The 18,585-nt window shown below is 34.4% G+C and overlaps 1 protein-coding gene across 1 annotated transcript; it reads left to right on the top strand.

Annotated features, from left to right (window-relative positions):
- The first annotated feature begins 5,377 nt into the window (after positions 1–5,377).
- On the top strand, positions 5,378–10,052 carry LOC125468261 (glycosyltransferase-like At3g57200). Its single transcript, XM_048576546.1, has 11 exons — positions 5,378–5,753; positions 6,431–6,580; positions 6,710–6,762; positions 7,047–7,155; positions 7,245–7,379; positions 7,722–7,766; positions 7,910–8,097; positions 8,302–8,443; positions 8,895–8,941; positions 9,206–9,293; positions 9,419–10,052. Exons 1-11 carry the CDS (start codon positions 5,382–5,384, stop codon positions 9,725–9,727), a joined length of 1,638 nt encoding a protein of 545 aa, XP_048432503.1. The 5' UTR covers positions 5,378–5,381; the 3' UTR covers positions 9,728–10,052.
- Positions 10,053–18,585: the final 8,533 nt, after the last annotated feature.

The following is an 18,585-nucleotide window of genomic DNA, read 5'->3' as shown; positions in this document are numbered from 1 at the left end:
CAAATATTTAACCAAAAACCATCCCAAAATGTTATTTAACCAAAAGGGTTTAAAGTTTAATAAAAAACCATCATCTTCTCACCCTTATCTGGCTTTAGCGGTGCAAGCTCCGCACAGCACTTGGGTTTTTTCAACTTCTCCAAAAACAACAACCCCAAAAACATCTTCGGTGTTGAGTTTGATGTCTTCGAAAACCAAGAGTTTCGGGATCCTAATGACAACCATGTTGGTTTGGACATCAACTCTCTTATGTCTAATGCTTTGAGCACCACTGGGTATTGGAGTGGCAGACTTGATCAAGATTTCAACGAGTTGAAGCTCAACAATGGAATTAACTATCAAGTGTGGATTGATTTTATGGGCTCAAGAATTAACGTGACCATGGCTTGTGTCGGCGTGGCAAAAACAACTAAATCGAATTCCTCCATTTCTAAAACAACCAAATCAAAGTTGAAAAAGGAAGCATTCATTGGAACAAAGCTGCCGAACACAAGTTCAAAGAAGTTTAATGGCGGAAATTAATGAAAAAGTGTCGGAAAAAAAAAAAAAACATAAAGCTGTTTCTGGAGAACCCAAAACATAACACTATTTCTGGAAAAAAAAATCAAATACAATGTTTGTTTTGTCTCGCACAAATAAACACTGTATCTGGAATGAAAAGAACCAAAATCCAGAAACAGTGACTTAAATTTCAGAAACAATGACTTAGATTCCAAAAACAGTCTATGTTTTAACTTTTGACTTTTTTTTCCTTTCATGCATCAATTGATTATATTTAAGAAACAAGGTGCTTAATTTGCTTGGAATCCAAATACAGTGAATTTCACTATTTCTTTTCTAGCTAACATTTAAGAAACAGTGTGTCTATTTCATTTGGATCTAGAAAGAGCGACTCGGATTCAAGAAGTAAAGTGACTTAAATTCCAGAAACAGTGTTGCTTAAAATTTGAAGACAGTTTATTTTTATAGTCTAGAAACAGTGACTTATCATTATTATTGAATAGCATGCAGATCTCAAATTTATTTTCTAGAGAAACAAACGATGAACTTCACTGATGAAGAAAAATTGAAAAACAGTATTTCAAATACACTATGAATAATAACGACAATCACATTTCAAATATAGCATGAGGATCTATATTTTTGTTTTAAAGAAAAATAAGGTCTGCAAAACAACGATGAACTCCATTAACAATGAAAATCTGGAACTCAACCTAAAAAAGTTAGAGATAAAATCGACAAATCATAATTTATTATAGTTGGACCATTTTTAGTTGGACTACTTTAATATGGGCCTTGTACTAATTATTAAACAAAATTTATAACATGATTTTTTATTAAAACTAAAACTTTTCAAATCATTTTTTTTCCTTTATTTTTTCCCTTGTTATCAACTAAGGGATAAAAAGTTGAGTAGTTTGAAGCCAAACTCTTTTATTTGATTTTTTTTTGTCAAATAATAAATTTTATTAGATTAAATATTAAATTAACCACCGATGAAGTTCGAATTTACATCGTCGTACAAAGACTCGATTACTTTTTTATACCGTAATAAAGGACCGCTTGCTTCTGAAGCTGGAAAATGAGTTTCAAAGTCAAACTGTAAAAAAGTTGGCGTGCACGTTTAAGTTTTGGAATAATTCTTGAGTAGGATTCGTGGCCAGACACCATTAGAACAGTTTCGATCCAGTCCTAGTGTAACAAGTGAGAATTCTCTCCGGATCCTTTTTAAATCTTAGAGATTTTTTAATCGTGTACGTTCATCATACATCATGTGGTTAGTTTTTTTTCAGTTACTGTTTGTCTTCAATTTTAAATAAAAAAATTTAAAATTATTTTTGACTTCATAATAAGCAATAAACAGACACAATTAAAAGATTCAAAAGATGATTTAGAGATGAATCCTCATTCCAGCGTAGCCACCATTTTTTAGAGTAGCCGCCTTCTCTCTTCAATGTCGGTTTTTGTAGAACAGTAGGTGGGGACGATAAGTACAATTTACAAACACATATGGCAATTTCAATGGCGAGGATTGCTACCCTGATATGTAATTTGCTTAAGCAATACAGAGAGCTCATAAATGGTAGCAGGCACAGCTAGGCATACCAAATTTGGTACTCTCACCCTCCTATCATTCTCTCTCATGTTCCCACCTCAACAAATACAAGCATGATCGTATTTATGTTTCGGTTTGCAAGATCCTTCTACTTTGCAGTTAAGGGCTAATCTAAGAGTCTTGATTCTTTCTAATTGATTTGTGCGAGTTTAAAAAGTAAGATTACTATTGTAATTCAACCACCAAAATTTTAGTTAGTTCGTTTGTTTTAATTCATTATCATCTTTTCATTTAAAAAAAATAAAAATAAAAAGTAAATTGGCAAGAACGTTGGCTATTGTATTTGCTTTCTTATAAGTACGTTGAGATTGGAGATTACGAATTTTGATTTGCAAATTTAGTTTTAAATTTTGGTTTCCTTAACATTATTCATTTGGATTAGCTTTTTATGCAAATTGATCATTGAGATTGGCATAACTCTTCACTTTGGTTATTGAAATTTGAAATCAATACTAGTGGTCCGTAAGATCGTCCACCATTAATCATTTTAATCATTTTATGAAAAATCTTCATTAAATAAAGATACAATGACAAAAATATCCTCAATTTTTATCAAATTAATTTAACCCATTATTTATCAAATTAAAATATTTTTATTACTTTAGTTCTTATTTAACATAACACTTTTGAATTTAGATCAAGAATTTAGAGTCACCTTCAATAATAACACTTTTGCTTTTGTAATTAGTGCACGAAGGAGTCGCTTTTAAATACATAACACGTGATATGTGGTCTCTTGGGAGCAATGCCTAAGTACAACCCCCGTCTCTTTCTTTTGTCTAAAGAGAGAAAAAAACGCTGAATATAAAGTAATTACTTTTTCTTTTCCTCTTTCCAAAAGCTCTAGAGAATACTGACCATTTTTGTTTACATTTTATTAAATAACTGAATTCTAAATTTTGACATATGTTACTGGACCAAATGGTTATCGACATTAATGATGCGTTTATTGTATCAGACTATTTTGGACTGAATTAATTTTAAGGACTAAACTGAACTGATTTATAATAAATTAAGCTGAATTGATTTAGTAAAGCGTTTGATGAAATATCAGACTAAAAAACCGAATTATAATATTATATTATTTAATCTATATCTATTAAAAATTGATTATTAATTTAATCTATATCAATTAATAATTTATTATTTCTTTATCATTTTCCATTTGTGCTAGATTCATCGTCTTCTCCGATAACTATATCTCTCATTTTTTTAAAATCTCATTTTTTTACTTCACCCACTGTCTCCTCCTCCCCCTTCCTTTTTCTACCGTTTCACATCTGTACCACTGTCTCCTCTCCCCTCTCGCCCCTTGTACTCATTTTATTTCACCTCCAAGGAAGCGCTTGGCGCAGGAGCTACAGGTAGCAGAGGGATCTCAAATTGCGAATATCGTTTTCGGATCCAAAGTTCTTCAGGCGGTGACCGTTATCTCCGTTTTATGGGTCTAATTCTAGTTCAATCGACGAAAATGGAGAACCCATTTCCGCATATTGATTAAGTGTTCCTTCGTCGGTTCGTCGGGAAGCAAATAGGGGGTTGGGTTGGCATGACGATGGAGATCGGCAAAAAGGCTGGATTTTGATGACTGGGTTCGCGGGATGTTGGTGGTGGAGACGGGATTAGCAATCCCGTAGTTTTCGAGGGGCTTAGCTAAGATCAGCTAGCGAAGGACTTAGTCGGCACGAGCCCGACTTAGTCCAGTCCAAGCGCTTCCAAACACGGTCTCAGTCCAGTCCAATGAATTCTAACGAAACCAAACAAACGCGTCCTAAGCTTTAGCTAAAAATTCTGACAACCCGACTTTGTTTTGACACTTATGTATTGAATGAAAATAACAAAACGATTGATTCATTTTTTATCTTAAATAAAGATATAATGCTCTACACGAAGATGAGTCTGATGAGTAAGAGACCCAAGTAAGTTTTCGAATAAGAGAAATGCTTACATTAACCTTTGCAAATGAAATTTCTCAATTTGACAAGTGTCCTGTCATTTTTTATACAAAATAAAAAGACATTTAATGCATTGAAATTATATTATTTTTTATTTTCCTCCTTTAATTTCTAGCCCGAAGCATTAAAAGTCTTGCTTTTCTGTGTATATAATGACCACGTGTTATTTGTAACAGCAAGAAAGTTCGATGCAAAGGTTAAGTTTAGGGCTTATTTTTAGCTACGTCCTCTAACACTTTATTTTGATATTATTTGTTCATGTAGCTCAAAAGACAACACTTTATTTATTGAAACTTAAAATTCGTTCCACTTTGACTTGTGAGCTCTTTCTTTTTCCTGAACATGTGTGGGACCCAATACCCAATAGGACTATGTCACACAAGCAATAAATTTTATTATAAATCTCCATTATGTGTTAACATTCAACAATTAAAGAATATTAAGTTTAAAAGCAATTGAAGAGATGAAAAAAAAAAAATTGATTGGCTTAACACACCCAAATCAAACCCACATAAGAAATTAATAGATCTAAGATAATGTGGAATGAATTTTGAGTTTTATATAGACGACTTTCAAGTTTCAGAAAGCAAAACTGAATCAAAATCGAGTCCCATGGGGCAAATGGAGAGCATGATGAGTCTCAGGAAGTGAAGTGACGACTTTTGAGTTACAAAGAATAAAATGAAATTAAAACCGAGTTCTAGAGGGCGTATGAACACATATAGCATGTGACAATTACTATTTATAGTTCAAATTAAACACATAAAAAATAGCTCAAATTAAACGTACTTACAATACTTAGAGAAATATTGCATTTTGAAATGAGAAGTGATTTTCGCACCCAATTGTTTTAATCTTGAGAAATTAGGCCCTTTTACAGATACAACAACCAAAATTAGGTCTCTTTGACAAAAACACTCTAAAGAATGTATCAATATTAAATAGAAAACGTATTATTTTAATATTGTATCGAAAATATATTAACTTGAAGGTATTTTGTGTTGGTAGCTTTGTAAAAGGGAAAAATATAAGAAAAGAAACCTTTCCAAAAAAATTAAAAAAAAAAAACTGTGAAGGCCGGCAGTACATTGTCGACGCAAACAACAAAAAGTCTGTCAGTCTGTCTGTCTTTCCGGAGGGATTTCCAACTCCCTTTCCTCCCCTTCGGTTCCAAATTACAATTCAAAACTCTCTCTCTCCTCCCCCCTTCTCTCTATCTCTCTCTATACATACACAATTTAGCCGTTAAATATATATATGCACAGACCAGAGACGTCATCTCTCTCCTGTCCCTCTCTCGTCAACCTCCCATGGCGGGTCTCTACTCTTCCTCCAGACCCACCTCGTCTTCCTCCTCGTCCTCGTCGTTTGCATCTTCTTCTTCCTTCCAGACCTTCGCCTCCCGCCTCCTCCTGCTCCTCACTGTCCTCCCCCTGACTCTCGCCGCCTTCGCCTTCGTTCTCCAGTGGCGGGGCGGCCTCAATGACCCCGTTACCCGGTGGTCGCCTGACCGCCACGAGTTCCCCGGCATGATTGGGATGGTCCAGACGGGTGGGCCTCAACGCCAGGCTTTACGTTCTTCGGGTTCTGACTGTGTCGATGTTCTGGGTCGGAGCCACTCCCCCGCCTTCCCTTACTACAAGGATTGGAAGTTCGATTACGCCTCCGATCTGAGGCCCAAGGTCTGTGTGTGCGTGTTCGATTTGATTTGATTTTTTTATTGCGATTGGTGTTTGTCGAAATTTGATTGATAGTGTTTTGGATTTGATTTGATTGATTGTGTTTGGATCTTGGGATCTGATTGGCTCTGAGAATCTATGCTTGGGGATTTGTTCTGTAGTAGATTACTCTTTTGGTTGTTTTGGCATTTACATTGTCATTTCTGATTAAACCATGTCATTGTGCCATATCTTTTTAAATATGATTGGATTCTATTATTTAGTTGTCAATGTCTAAATTCTACGGCGATTTTCTGGTTTCATGATGTGATTTAAAGTTGTACTAGGCATCGGTACATGAAGAGGCAATGTTACGACTGATGAACTAGTAAATATTGGCGTTATGACTTGTGGATGGAAGCACGAATTGAACTAAATTTAAAGGAACAACACCGATCATTTTACATTGAAGGAAAACCGGAAAAAAATGTTCAAGTAGAATTTTATGTCACGGGTGCATTAGGTTTTATGTGTGTCGTGGATTTTCCAGTTTGCTATTTGTATAAATGATATGGAATCGTGTTTCCAATTGGTCTTAGATCTTTGATTTTGCATTGATTGCCATGATGTATGTTTATAAATTTATACAACCATGGCATTGGAGCCATCTCACGACCCGTCTGTATTTTTGTGTGTGCCAGATATCCATTCAAACAAGCACTTCAGCTGGTTTAGAGCAAACTTTGCCATGGATCTTTTATCATAAGGTTATTGGAGTAACAAACTTTTTCCTTTTCGTGGAAGGGAAGGCTGCATCCCCTAAAGTATCTAAAGTTTTAGAAACCATTCCGGTGAGTTCTAGTTCAATGCTTCACTTAAATATATTACCAGTGAACAAAACTCAGTTGATGTCTATAAGCTTAGTTTCTTTTTAGTTTTGGTTTGCCAAGTTCTCATGCGATACAACACCCGTGTTATAGGGAGTGAAGGTTATATACAGGACAAAGGAATTGGAGGAGCAGCAAGCTAAAAGGTTGGTACTCTTTCATTTTCACTAGGCTGTTTTATATCTTTGATTCCCCTCTAGAATGGGTAAATGTAAGATAAAGAACTTTACTTTCAAGATGGTCTGTCAAATGTACGGAACGGACTCCTCTTCCACAATTTTTTGACGAATGAATAAATAAGCTTAGATTAGAGCACTTTTTTGTCAAGAGAAAAATTCAATTTAATGAAAAAAGACAGTCCTGCAGTTCTCTCATACTCTTACTACCATGATCTGATGGTTTATTTATGCCTTTTGTTTTGTTTACTTAGCCGGATTTGGAACGAGACTTGGTTGTCTAGCTTCTTCTATAAGCCGTGTAATTATGAGTTGTTTGTGAAGCAGTCCCTTAACATGGAGATGGCTATTGTCATGGCAAGGGTATGAAGTTTTTTCTTTCATTGCACACAGCACAATTTCTTCTTTTTCCAGCTTGATATAGTTTGTAACATTTCCTTCTACTATTTTAGGAAGCTGGCATGGATTGGATCATCCATCTTGACACTGATGAGCTAATATATCCAGCAGGCACTCATGAGTACTCTTTGAGACAGTTGTTGTCCGATGTACCTGGAAATGTTGATATTGTTATCTTTCCAAATTATGTAAGTGATTATCTAGATATAGTTTTTTTCCACACATTTTTTGTCATATGGGTTTTTAGGGTATACAGCAAAGAGTGGCCGTCTTCCATTGTTTGAAGTTTGAACTCCAACTGTAAAGACAAGTTCAATATTCATTCTGTAGAGGAATGCTACGCTTTACTGTCTAAAGCTAGACTGCGCCCCTGAATGTGGATTTTGGTCTTTTTACTAATGATGCATTTTATTGATTTCAAGAAATTATAGTTGATCAGACTTCTAGTCTATTTGCTTTTTTAAATTTACCATTGACACTAATATGAGAATAAGTTTAATTTATGGTGACATCTGCTTGTGTTTCTTCAGGAAAGTAGTGTAGAGCATGACGATATCAAGGAACCTTTCAGTGAGGTATAATTACTGTAAATAATTTCAAATGCTCATGAAGAGAAAGTGAATCAATTTTGTGGAATCATTACATTATTTGCTTTTATGAAAAAAGAACACAACAAATTTTTGCTGACCATTATCATTTATCGTTTATGTTCTTGTAGGTGTCAATGTTCAAGAAAAACTATGACCATCTTCCAAAGGATGTATATTTTGGAAATTATAAAGAAGCAACTCGGGGCAACCCAAACTACTTTCTAACATATGGAAATGGGAAATCAGCTGCTCGAATTCAAGATCACCTTCGCCCTAATGGTGCACACAGATGGCACAATTATATGAAGACGCCAAAGTATGGCTATTCTATCTAAAATATTTTATCAACCTTTTAAACATGCGTCTATATAATACTTCTGTCCTTTTGCAATTGACTAATCATTCCAGTATATTCCCAATTTACGAGCATTGTAAACAGTCCTTCTGCTTGTAGTTGATTACTAGTGTTCTCCTTGGTTATATGTATTTACTTAGCCTTCATCCTTATGATATTTTATAGTGAGATCAAATTGGATGAGGCTGCTGTTCTGCATTATACGTATCCCAAATTTTCTGATTTGACCTCTAGACGTGATCGGTGTGGTTGCAAGCCTACCAAGGACGATGTTAAAAGATGTTTCATGTTGGAATTTGACAGAGCTGTGAGTTCTGAACTTCTTAAACCTGTGTTCTTATTATGTTCTTTGTTGCCTCGTATATTATTCTACTTTTCCCCCTTGACATTTTACCATCTAATTTAATCTTGATATATATATTTGTTTTTTGGTCGAATATACATTTATTATGTTTGACGACTAACCTTGATATTACATTTGTTATGATTGTAAATTTATTAAGCTCGTTATTGTTGTGGTAATATTTGAAGATTTGTTGGAGATGTCCCAGGACTACCTCCTATTTTATTTTTGTATGGTTTTTATTATTGTAAAAGTGTAATTCATGAAAACAAATTTTGTTGAAGTCTGAGGGACGAGAAAGTCTTTGAGGTGTCGCCGTATTTCCGATATTAGATTTTCTTTTCAGCGCAGTTGTCTCGACAGTTGGTTAAATTTGATTTGTCATGCTTACACTTCTTCCTCTCATCTTTTGCAGGCATTCATAATTGCTTCCACTGCAACAGAGGAGGAAATGCTTAGCTGGTAATAGTTATTATCACAATCACCAATAGATTTTCTTATCCTTGTTATGTGGCGGTGCAGAAACATTTAGGCATTAAGTTACGTTGATCACTTCAATGTGGGGTTTCTAGCTTTTGCTTAGTAACAATTGTCTCTCCACTCCTACAAAGAAAAGGATTTCTTCTAACAAGAAATTGTTGGAAATCCTTGAGAGTCGGATGTAAGTAGGTCTCAAAGTTGAAATTTGTTTAGGTTCCTAGTCTTAAAGTCCCTTCTGTGATTTAGGTACCGGGAACACATTGTGTGGACTGACAAAACTCTAAACTTAAAACTTCAAAGGAAGGGCATCTTGACTCGGATTTATGCACCGATGGTTAGTTCTATACCATGGCGGCTTGCCTTGCTTTTCTTTCTTGGTTCAATCAATATGGTAACTAATTGTGAGATGATACAATTGCTGTGAGGTTGGACTCCTGACTTGATTTCATTCTGTTTCAGGTCATCATTCAAGGATTAAGGGAATCGGGTGTTTTCAGCTTGGTAATTGCATCAGCTGCACAAACAAATCTCTCAAAAAATCAGTTTTTGTCATTGGTTGAGAGTAGCAACTCCTCTAGGGAATCAACGTCTGGGGCAATTACTTCTAGAAAGATTGGTAAACTAATAGATTCTCAAGCAACTGCAAGAAGGGTCTTGGAATTCACTGACGATGCCTCTCACCCGTTGGCAGTTCCACCATTATCTCCTCCTGGCTTGGATGAGGATGATTTTCAAATTGACGTACAACTCTCTTCCAAATCACAATGACCGATACCTCATCAGAGGGAGTGAAAGAAACGGACAGGTTTGGCTGCTGTTGAGATGTGGTGTATTTTCGTTTCTCGGTTTTCTATAGGGTTCTTCCCGATCATTGCCCAAGCGCTGATGTACATTACAGGTTTAGATTACGATTTTTCACAGTTTTAGAGGTTAGAGGGGATTTCCTTTGGCAGTGTCTTAATTTTCTTACTTGGTAGCTATTCAAGAACCCGCCGTATTGCCGGCGACTGTAATCCATGTTCTTGCTCCCCTCATATTCGTTCTGTTTATACAACATTGGATGGGGGTTAATACAGATATGCTTTACCTAGAACCTTGTTTATTTTTTATTTTTTTAATAAAGGATATTATCTAAACTAAAAGCAATTCCACCCCTAAAAATCTCCGTAGGCAAGAGTTTCTTCAATCATTGACTGCAATGAATAGTGATGCCTTGCTGGCTTGCATTGACAATGGGCTTGCTAACGTGATTATCGAATCTGATGCTAAGGTGATTATCCAGATGCCTAGGAAGGAAGTGTCTCGTGACTTTAGTCTTGAATGCATTCTTCATTGAGCTTCTAGCACGAAGGTTGACGTCAGTGACGTTTGCTTTTGTGTCTAGGGAGAGTAACCGTGCTGCTCATTAGGTGGCTAAGTTTGTTTTTAAGGAGGGTCGAGCTTTTGTCTGGGATTGTATTGGCCCAGAATCTTTGTTTAACATTTTTGCTAAGGATGTAAACATTTCTATTCATCTTTAATATAAATGTATCTTCGGGAAAAAGAAAAAAAAAAGTACATTTCCATCTCTAAACTGAATAGCCTAGTCAACTCGTATTAAACTATTATTAATTTTATTTTAATTTCGGATAGGATTTTTAACCAATTTTGTCATGCCACGTGTCATTATCTAAAAGTACAATATTTGTGGAAGATAGTTAGGTATTTATATATATATATATATATATATAATTAGTTTTATTTTTGCTGTATTTTTAAACAATTTTTACAATTTTTTTTAAATATTAGTAAGTTAATTAATCTGGACCATTGGATTTTAAAAAGATTGAAATCCAATAGCCCAAAAGTGGAGACGTGGCCAACAGTAAGATTTTTGACTTTTTTTTTTTTAAGTCCGGAATCTGCACCCACGCGCTAGCCGCAAAAAAAAATTATTTCACATGGCTGACATCATGCTGACGTCAGCCTGAAGTCACATGGCCTAGTTTTTGGGTCAGTTTATTTTGTGCTGGGCTCAAAGTTGGCTTCCAGTTTGGGCCAACTAATTGGATGGGGTGGAGTGGGTTTTTGGGGGTGCTAGGCTTAAAAATAAGCTATTGGCCAGCTCATTTTGGACAGGGTGGAGTTGCTTTAAAGGGGTGGGGGGAAGGGGGGCAAGCTTCACAATAGGCTAGCAATAATGTAATTCAAATTTGCCCTTATCAAGAATCAAATCTAAGATCTCTCATTTATAAATGGAGAGGAATACCACTAGACCATGATACTAACTTGCCCTAAAACCCGTCTTTTGAAGACGTCAGTTTTACATGATATTGACCTTTTATTCTTTTCTTTCGTCCCAATTAGGTCAAAACATTTTGATGAAAGTGTGTTTAGCCGAGCCAGAGACCGAAACATAACTTAAAATTATTTGAATCAGCAACGATACTCTATTACTTTTAACTATTAGATCTTAAGTTTAAAATTAAGATCAATGGTTGAAACACTTGTAACATCGTACAAGTAAAACCATAGAGAATGAGGAATCAGTTTTAATTGCTAGTGATGCCTTGAAATCTCAACCTAGTTGTCACAACGCTTTGAAATTGGGTATCGAATTAACCAAGAATTTGATATGGTGCTCTACTTTGCTCTATTAATCCCGATAGAAATTAGTTATTAATTCTGTTTTAATCTTCTTGTTGTATCTCCTTGTCAGGTGAGGAGTTTGAACAAATTGTAGTCAACAACTCAGGGCTTATTGGTGATTAGAATTACGTGTTAAATGAATGTGGGTCTTGCCAATAAATGATGGCATTCCCGTTATTAGTGAATAAAAGTATGTGTCAGCTTCAAGATTTTCTGAATTATTTTTTGCTCCACAAATGGTCGCACACCTATCATGCTACGCGTAGGAGATGCAGGAGGTTAAGAACCTCAAGTTGAGTAGGCTAGCGAAATATAGATTCCTTGATTGGATTGAATTCTGAGCTTTGACTTGTAGTGTAAGTCTTATGGAGATGAAATCCAATTGCCTATAGAATTTATTTATTACTATAAATACATGATTAAATAAATTTAGTGAGCAATTATTATTCATATTTGTCTTCTTAGGTTGAAAAAGAACAACTTTAGGAAAATTATTTTTAGGCAAGTTATTGTTTGACGAAATTAAATTAATCTTGATAGAATTACCATTGTCTTGCATGATAACATCTTGTCCTCTTGCCTCTTCCTCTACACGAATGCGTGTAATCAAGGTCTTCAATAAAATCTTGTTTTGCTTGTGACTATGCCTGGCAAACGGGTCGTGTCTGCCGTGTTCGTGTAACACCTGTTATATTAATGGGCCGTGTCGTGTCACACCCGTTATCTTAACAGGTCCTTAACAGGTCGGGTCACTTTACCCCAACCCGTTATGACTCTCTATGACCCGTTAAGAAAAATGTATTTTTTTCTTAAATTTTCACATACCACACAATGCCACATAAATATTACTTCAAAACATTAAAGCACATTTGTCGTTTAAGTACTACATCTACACTTGAAAATAAGAGCCTAATAAACAAACATCCATACACTACTAGCCTATTACAAAATATTAAATGTGCAAGGATATGCAAAATGAAAGAGTTTTTGTTTTCAAGGTTGTGAAGCCTTTCTCAAAAATTTAAACCTTGCCAATGAAACTCAAAGCTTGCATATATTCCTTTTACAAAATCCTCAATTTTCATCGATCATCATGACATAAGAATTTGTGGTATCCACTAGTGTAAATATTTTACATTGAAGATCAAATTCATTCATTGTATTCATATAGGGTCAAGGAGTGTACTTGTAAAAAATCATCAAAATCAGAGTTACAATAACCGTTAAATCGTGATTTTTTGTTGATAACCGTTGAAAAGTTTTGTCTTGTTACTTGATCTCTGAATGTTTGTTTTTTGCGATTTTTAGCGTATGCAATCTTGAAGCATATACAAACAAGTTTAATGGTTGGATCGTTGAAATTATTTTCATAGAATGCGTATCCCATCAAAATGATAGATTCACTAACACTTAAGTTTATTTTTACTTTCATTAAGTATAACATAAGATTTTGTAGTATCCACTAGGGTAAATATTTTAAATTGAAGATCGAATTCATTTATTGTATTCATATATGGTCAAGGAGTGTAACTGTAAAAAAAACATCAAAATTAGAGTTAAAATAACTGTTAAATCGTGATTTTTCATTGATAACCGTCGAAAAGTTTTGTCCCATTACTTGATCTCTGAATGTTTGTTTTTTGCAATTTTTGGCGTATGCCATCTTGAAGTATATACAAATATGTTTGACAGTTGGATCGTTGAAACTAATTTCGTAGAATGTGTATGCCATCAAAACAATAGATTCACTAACACTTTAGAGTTTCTTCATACTTTCCTTTAAGTATAACATAAGATTTTGCGGTATTCACTATTGTAAATATTGTAATTGAAGATCGATTCATTTATTGTATTCATATAGGGTCAAGGAGTGTAGCCGTAAAAAATCATCAAAATCGGAGTTAAAATAACCGTTAAATCTTGATTTTTCATTGATAACCGTCAAAAAGTTTTGTCCATTTACTTGATCTTTGAACGTTTGTTTTTTTTTTTAATTTTAGTGTGTGCGATCTCGAAGCATATACAAACAATTTTGAAGGTTGGATCGTTGAAATTAGTTTCGTAGGATGCGTATCCCATCAAAACGATAGATTCACTAACACTTAAGAGTTTATTCATACTTTTATTATAACATAATATTTTGTAGTATCCACTAGTGCAAATATTTTAAATTGAAGATCGAGTTCATTCATTGTATTCACATAGGGTCAAGGAGTGTGGTTGTAAAAAATCATCAAAATCGGAGTTAAAATAACCGTTAAATCATGATTTTTCAATGATAACCGTTGAAAACTTTTCTCTCGTTATTTGATATCCAAATGTTTGTTTTTTGCAATTTTTGGCGTATTCGATCTCAAAGTATATACAAACTTGTTTGGTTGGATCATTGAAATTAATTTCATAGAATGCGTATCCCATCAAAACGATAGATTCACTAACACTTAAGAGTTTATTCATACTTTCATTAAGTATAACATAAAATTTTGTAGTATCCACTAGTGTAAATATTTTAAATTGAAGATCGAGTTCATTCATTGTATTCACATAGGGTCAAGGAGTGTACCTGTGAAAAAATCACCAAAATCGGAGTTAAAATAACCGTTAAATCGTGATTTTTCGTTGATAACCGTCGAAAAGTTTTCTCCCGTTACTTGATCTCAAAATGTTTGTTTTTTATAATTTTTGGCGTATGCGATCTCGAAGTATATACAAACATGTTTGACGGTTGGATCGTTGAAATTAGTTTCGTAGAATGCGTATCCCATCAAAATAATAGATTCACTAACTCTTAAGAGTTTATTCATACTTTCATTAAGTATAACATAAGATTTTGTGGTATCTAGTAGTGTAAATATTTTAAATTGAAGATCAAGTTGATTCAATGTATTCATATAGGGTCAAGGAGTGTAGCTGTAAAAAATCATCAAAATCAGAGTTAAATAAATTGTGATTTTTCATTGATAATCGTCGAAAAGTTTTGTCGTGTTACTTGATCTCTAAATGTTTTTTTTTTTTTTTTTTTTTGCAATTTTTGGCATATGAGATTTCGAAGTATATACAAACATCTTTGACAGCTAGATCGTTGAAACTAGTTTCATAGAATGTGTATCCCATCAAAACAATTGATTCACTAACACTTAAGAGTTTGTTTATATTTCATTAAGTATAATATAAGATTTTATGGTATCCACTAGTGTAAATATGTTAAATTAAAGATCGAGTTCATTCATTATATTCATATAGGGTTAAGGAGTGTACCTGTAAAAAAAATCATCAAAATCAGAGTTAAAATAACCGTTAAATCGTGAATTTTTTTTTTTATAACCGTCGAAAAGTTTTGTACCGTTACTTGATCTCAGAATGTTTGTTTTTGCAATTTTTGGTGTATGCGATCTCGAAGTATATACAAACATGCTTGACGGTTGGATCAATGAAACTAGTTTCGTAGAATGCGTATCCCATCAAAACAATAGATTCACTAATACTTAAGAGTATATTTATACTTTCATCAAGTATAACATAAGATTTTGTGGTATCCAGTTGTGTAGATATTTTAAATTGAAGATCGAATTCAATCATTGTATTCATATAGGGTCAAAGAGTGTACCTGTAAAAAATCATCAAAATCGGAGTTAAAATAACCGTTAAATCGTGATTTTTTTTATAACCGTCGAAAATTTTTGTCCCGTTACTTGATCTCAGAATGTTTGTCTTTTTCAATTTTTGGCGTATGCGATCTCAAAGTATATACAAACATGTTTGACGGTTGGATCATTGAAACTAGTTTCGTAGAATGCGTATCCCATCAAGTTCAATGGTGTGTGTGTGTGTGTGTGTATATATTTATTAAGTAGATTTAAATCTATTTATTTTGTACGTATAATTGACCGGTACACGAAGTAATACATCACGTGTCATTATAAAAATAGTGGGATATGTGTGATTAAAAGTTAATAACTTAAAAAAATAAAAAATTAAAAAATTCTCACCACTTTTATTAAAACACATGATGTACTATTTGTGTTTCCGTTACAATGAAAAATTTCTCAAGAAAAAAAGGAGAGAGAGAGAGGTAAATGACGTACATGTGTCAGGAACACAGTTGTAAGATTTTATCCTAACAATAACAAGTGCACACTTGAGAGACCACGTTGGAAAAACCCACCCTACTAGTAGCAAGCAAAATTGAAAATACCACTAGGTCCCATCTTTCCCTCTCTTTTTTGTTTCTTTTCAGCTTTTTTTTATAATTTTCATTTTTCCCTCCCTTTTTCTTCAAAGGCTGGCACGATGCATATTAATTATTATAGTTTTTAGGGGTATAAAATTATATATATATATATATATATATATAATTATTATAGTTAATATTTTGGGGGTATAATTATTATAGTATATATAATTATTATAATTATTATAGTTAATTTAATATATATATATATGTATTTATTTATTTATTACAGTTTTTAGGGGTATAAAATTGTTAAATTAATATATATAATTATTATAGTATTTTTGTAGGGTTATAAAATTATAAAATTAATATTCTGCTTATCGTGTATTGTGTTACCCACGTGTATACCCGAACCAACCCGTTATCTTAACAGATGCTTATCGGGTTACCCGATAATGACCCAATTCGTTATCGTGTCGACCCGAACACCTGTTAATTTCGTGTCGTGTCGGGTTATTGGGTGGTGTCAGGATTTACCAGGCCTACTTGTGACGCGTTGTTTTTGGGAACTCTCTTCAAGAAGGTGGAAATTTGTCTACGAGGCCAACTACAATGAGATTGTCACCAATTTTGACATCTTCAGATGTGGTTTTCACTACAATCATATAGAAATTTTTGACTTGCTCCACAACTAATTTCCCATCAACCATTTGGTAACGGAAAAAAAGGTTTGTTGCATATTTGTTTGCACATGCTTCCTTGGTTTCATATTTACCCTACAAAGCTTTCCAAATCTTTAGAAGAGTAAGTGGTATCATAATAATCATAGAAATGATCAGTAAGACAATTCAAGAGATAATACCGGCCTTTTACTCATTTTTTCATATTGTTAAACATTTTCTTCATGGTCATAGAGCTCATCTTCATTCATGTTCTCCATGCTTTCTTTATCTTTGGATTATCTTTGGATTTTGTTGGTGAGAATGTAGGCCACTTTGGGAAGATTGAGACAGAAAAGGATTTCCCCTCCACTTCTTGAAATGAGTTCCCTTGAAACATAATGGCTTGTTGAGATCTCCAACATTATCAAACGGCTTCTCAGGTACATGCTCCATAAATCTCCTTAAAATTGTTGGGAGAACTACAACGAAATTATGATAAAAAGGTACAATAAAATAATATTCTTCTAAGAAGCATGTAGGCAATTAGGTTGAGGCATGGTTATCTCGCTCTCTTAAAGGGGATTCAAGCCGGTTTGACAAAGTCCATGAACCGATGTAATAGTATATGCCTTGATTTGTCCCCTCCAGAATAAAATAGCCCAACAAAATTGTTGTGTGATTCAAACCTACTTGCACAAAAAGAAGAGAATACCCATATTTAGCTAGTAAGTAAAAACGTAAAAGATGGAGAAATTGAGAGAATAATTGTTGTAGAAGAAATTGGGGTAGTGGGATAATTAATAATAAGTATGATGGAGAAAACGCTACTAATCTACTCTTAGCAATGTATAGCTGTCAAATAAAACCATTTTCTTTTGGAGATCCTTTACTTTTTTTCATCATGTGGGAGTTAGAATTAAATCCAGTTAATCTACTTCTATCCATGAGGGGATATGAATTGGGGAAAGAGGATTTACAGTCCTCCACCTTACTGCTCGGTCATGCAGCCAAAATGATACAAAATATATGAAAAAATTTGCTTTTTGCCTAGTATTTTGAATCATTCAATTTATCTCTCTCAACTTGGATACCATGAGGTGGACTCTAGAAAGTTTTAACATAAGCAGAAGGGATTCGCAAATCCTCCAGACGTAGTGCGTGCAAGGCCTTGAACCCAAACACATTACCTACAATGGAAGTCTATAGGAATCATCAAATCAATACCAATAAGTCATATTTGAAAAGGCTCGTATACGAAATGTCTCAAAATAATTCCAGGAAGAGATCTCTCGAAAAGTATTTAGTGCCCATTTCTGTCAACTCTCCATCATCTTCCTTTGGTTGAGTGGTATGGGATTCGCGATCCCAAGTAAGATCGGTTCAGGATCATGAGATCCTTTTCTATTAGATAGGAAGGGTTGTATAGATCCTATATCTTTCTATATGCAGAAGAAATCATGTAACGCAGGGGATACTTATTTGTACAAATGGTACTTCAAATTTGAAACGAACATGAAGAACGATATTTCTTTATCTTTTGAGTTATTCTGTTGGATCGGGTCAGGGTAGAGACCAAATTACGAGTGAACCAACCACGCTTGCTATCAAAAGAAATGATGATTCGAATTAGGGAATTGGCACGGCCCGAACCCCTAATTCTTCATAAGATGTCTTTGGCTTGAGCCTAAAATGGATTAAGGCTATCCGACCTCACAAAGATTGCTTTATTTTCACAAATATAGATTCTTGAGGAGGCTATTAGTGAAGGCTTCTCGAAAATGTACTTCAAAGTATCCATCCTTTCCATAAGCATGTTGGTGAAGTTTAACAAGTAATGTCGTTGCCAACTGTAGCATCACCATATGCTAAAATTTTCCATTTTTAATACATTTACCTCGCCGAACCTGGGCTTTTTGGTGCATACAAGTATTTTGGTTAGAACGTTGATATATAACTAATGGAAGGGGGATGTTCAGTATCGATTCTCGGGGCGATGGCCTAGACGACCACGCATCGCCGCACGCGTAGATTTAGGTTGCCAGAAAGTTGGCCGGAAAATTCGCCGACGCCGATTTTGGGTGGCCAGTACCTCCGGTGGAGATGTGTGTGCTCTATGGGCTGGCTATAATAGGTGCCCACGCATGCCCAAGCACGCCCTGGAT

Source organism: the organism of the source record quoted next, unplaced genomic scaffold, assembly GCF_019419815.1.
Source record: "Pyrus x bretschneideri cultivar Hongxiangsu unplaced genomic scaffold, Pyrus_bretschneideri_v1 Contig9, whole genome shotgun sequence".
NCBI lineage: Eukaryota > Viridiplantae > Streptophyta > Magnoliopsida > Rosales > Rosaceae > Pyrus > Pyrus x bretschneideri.
This window is presented reverse-complemented; position numbering and strand designations above follow the sequence as displayed.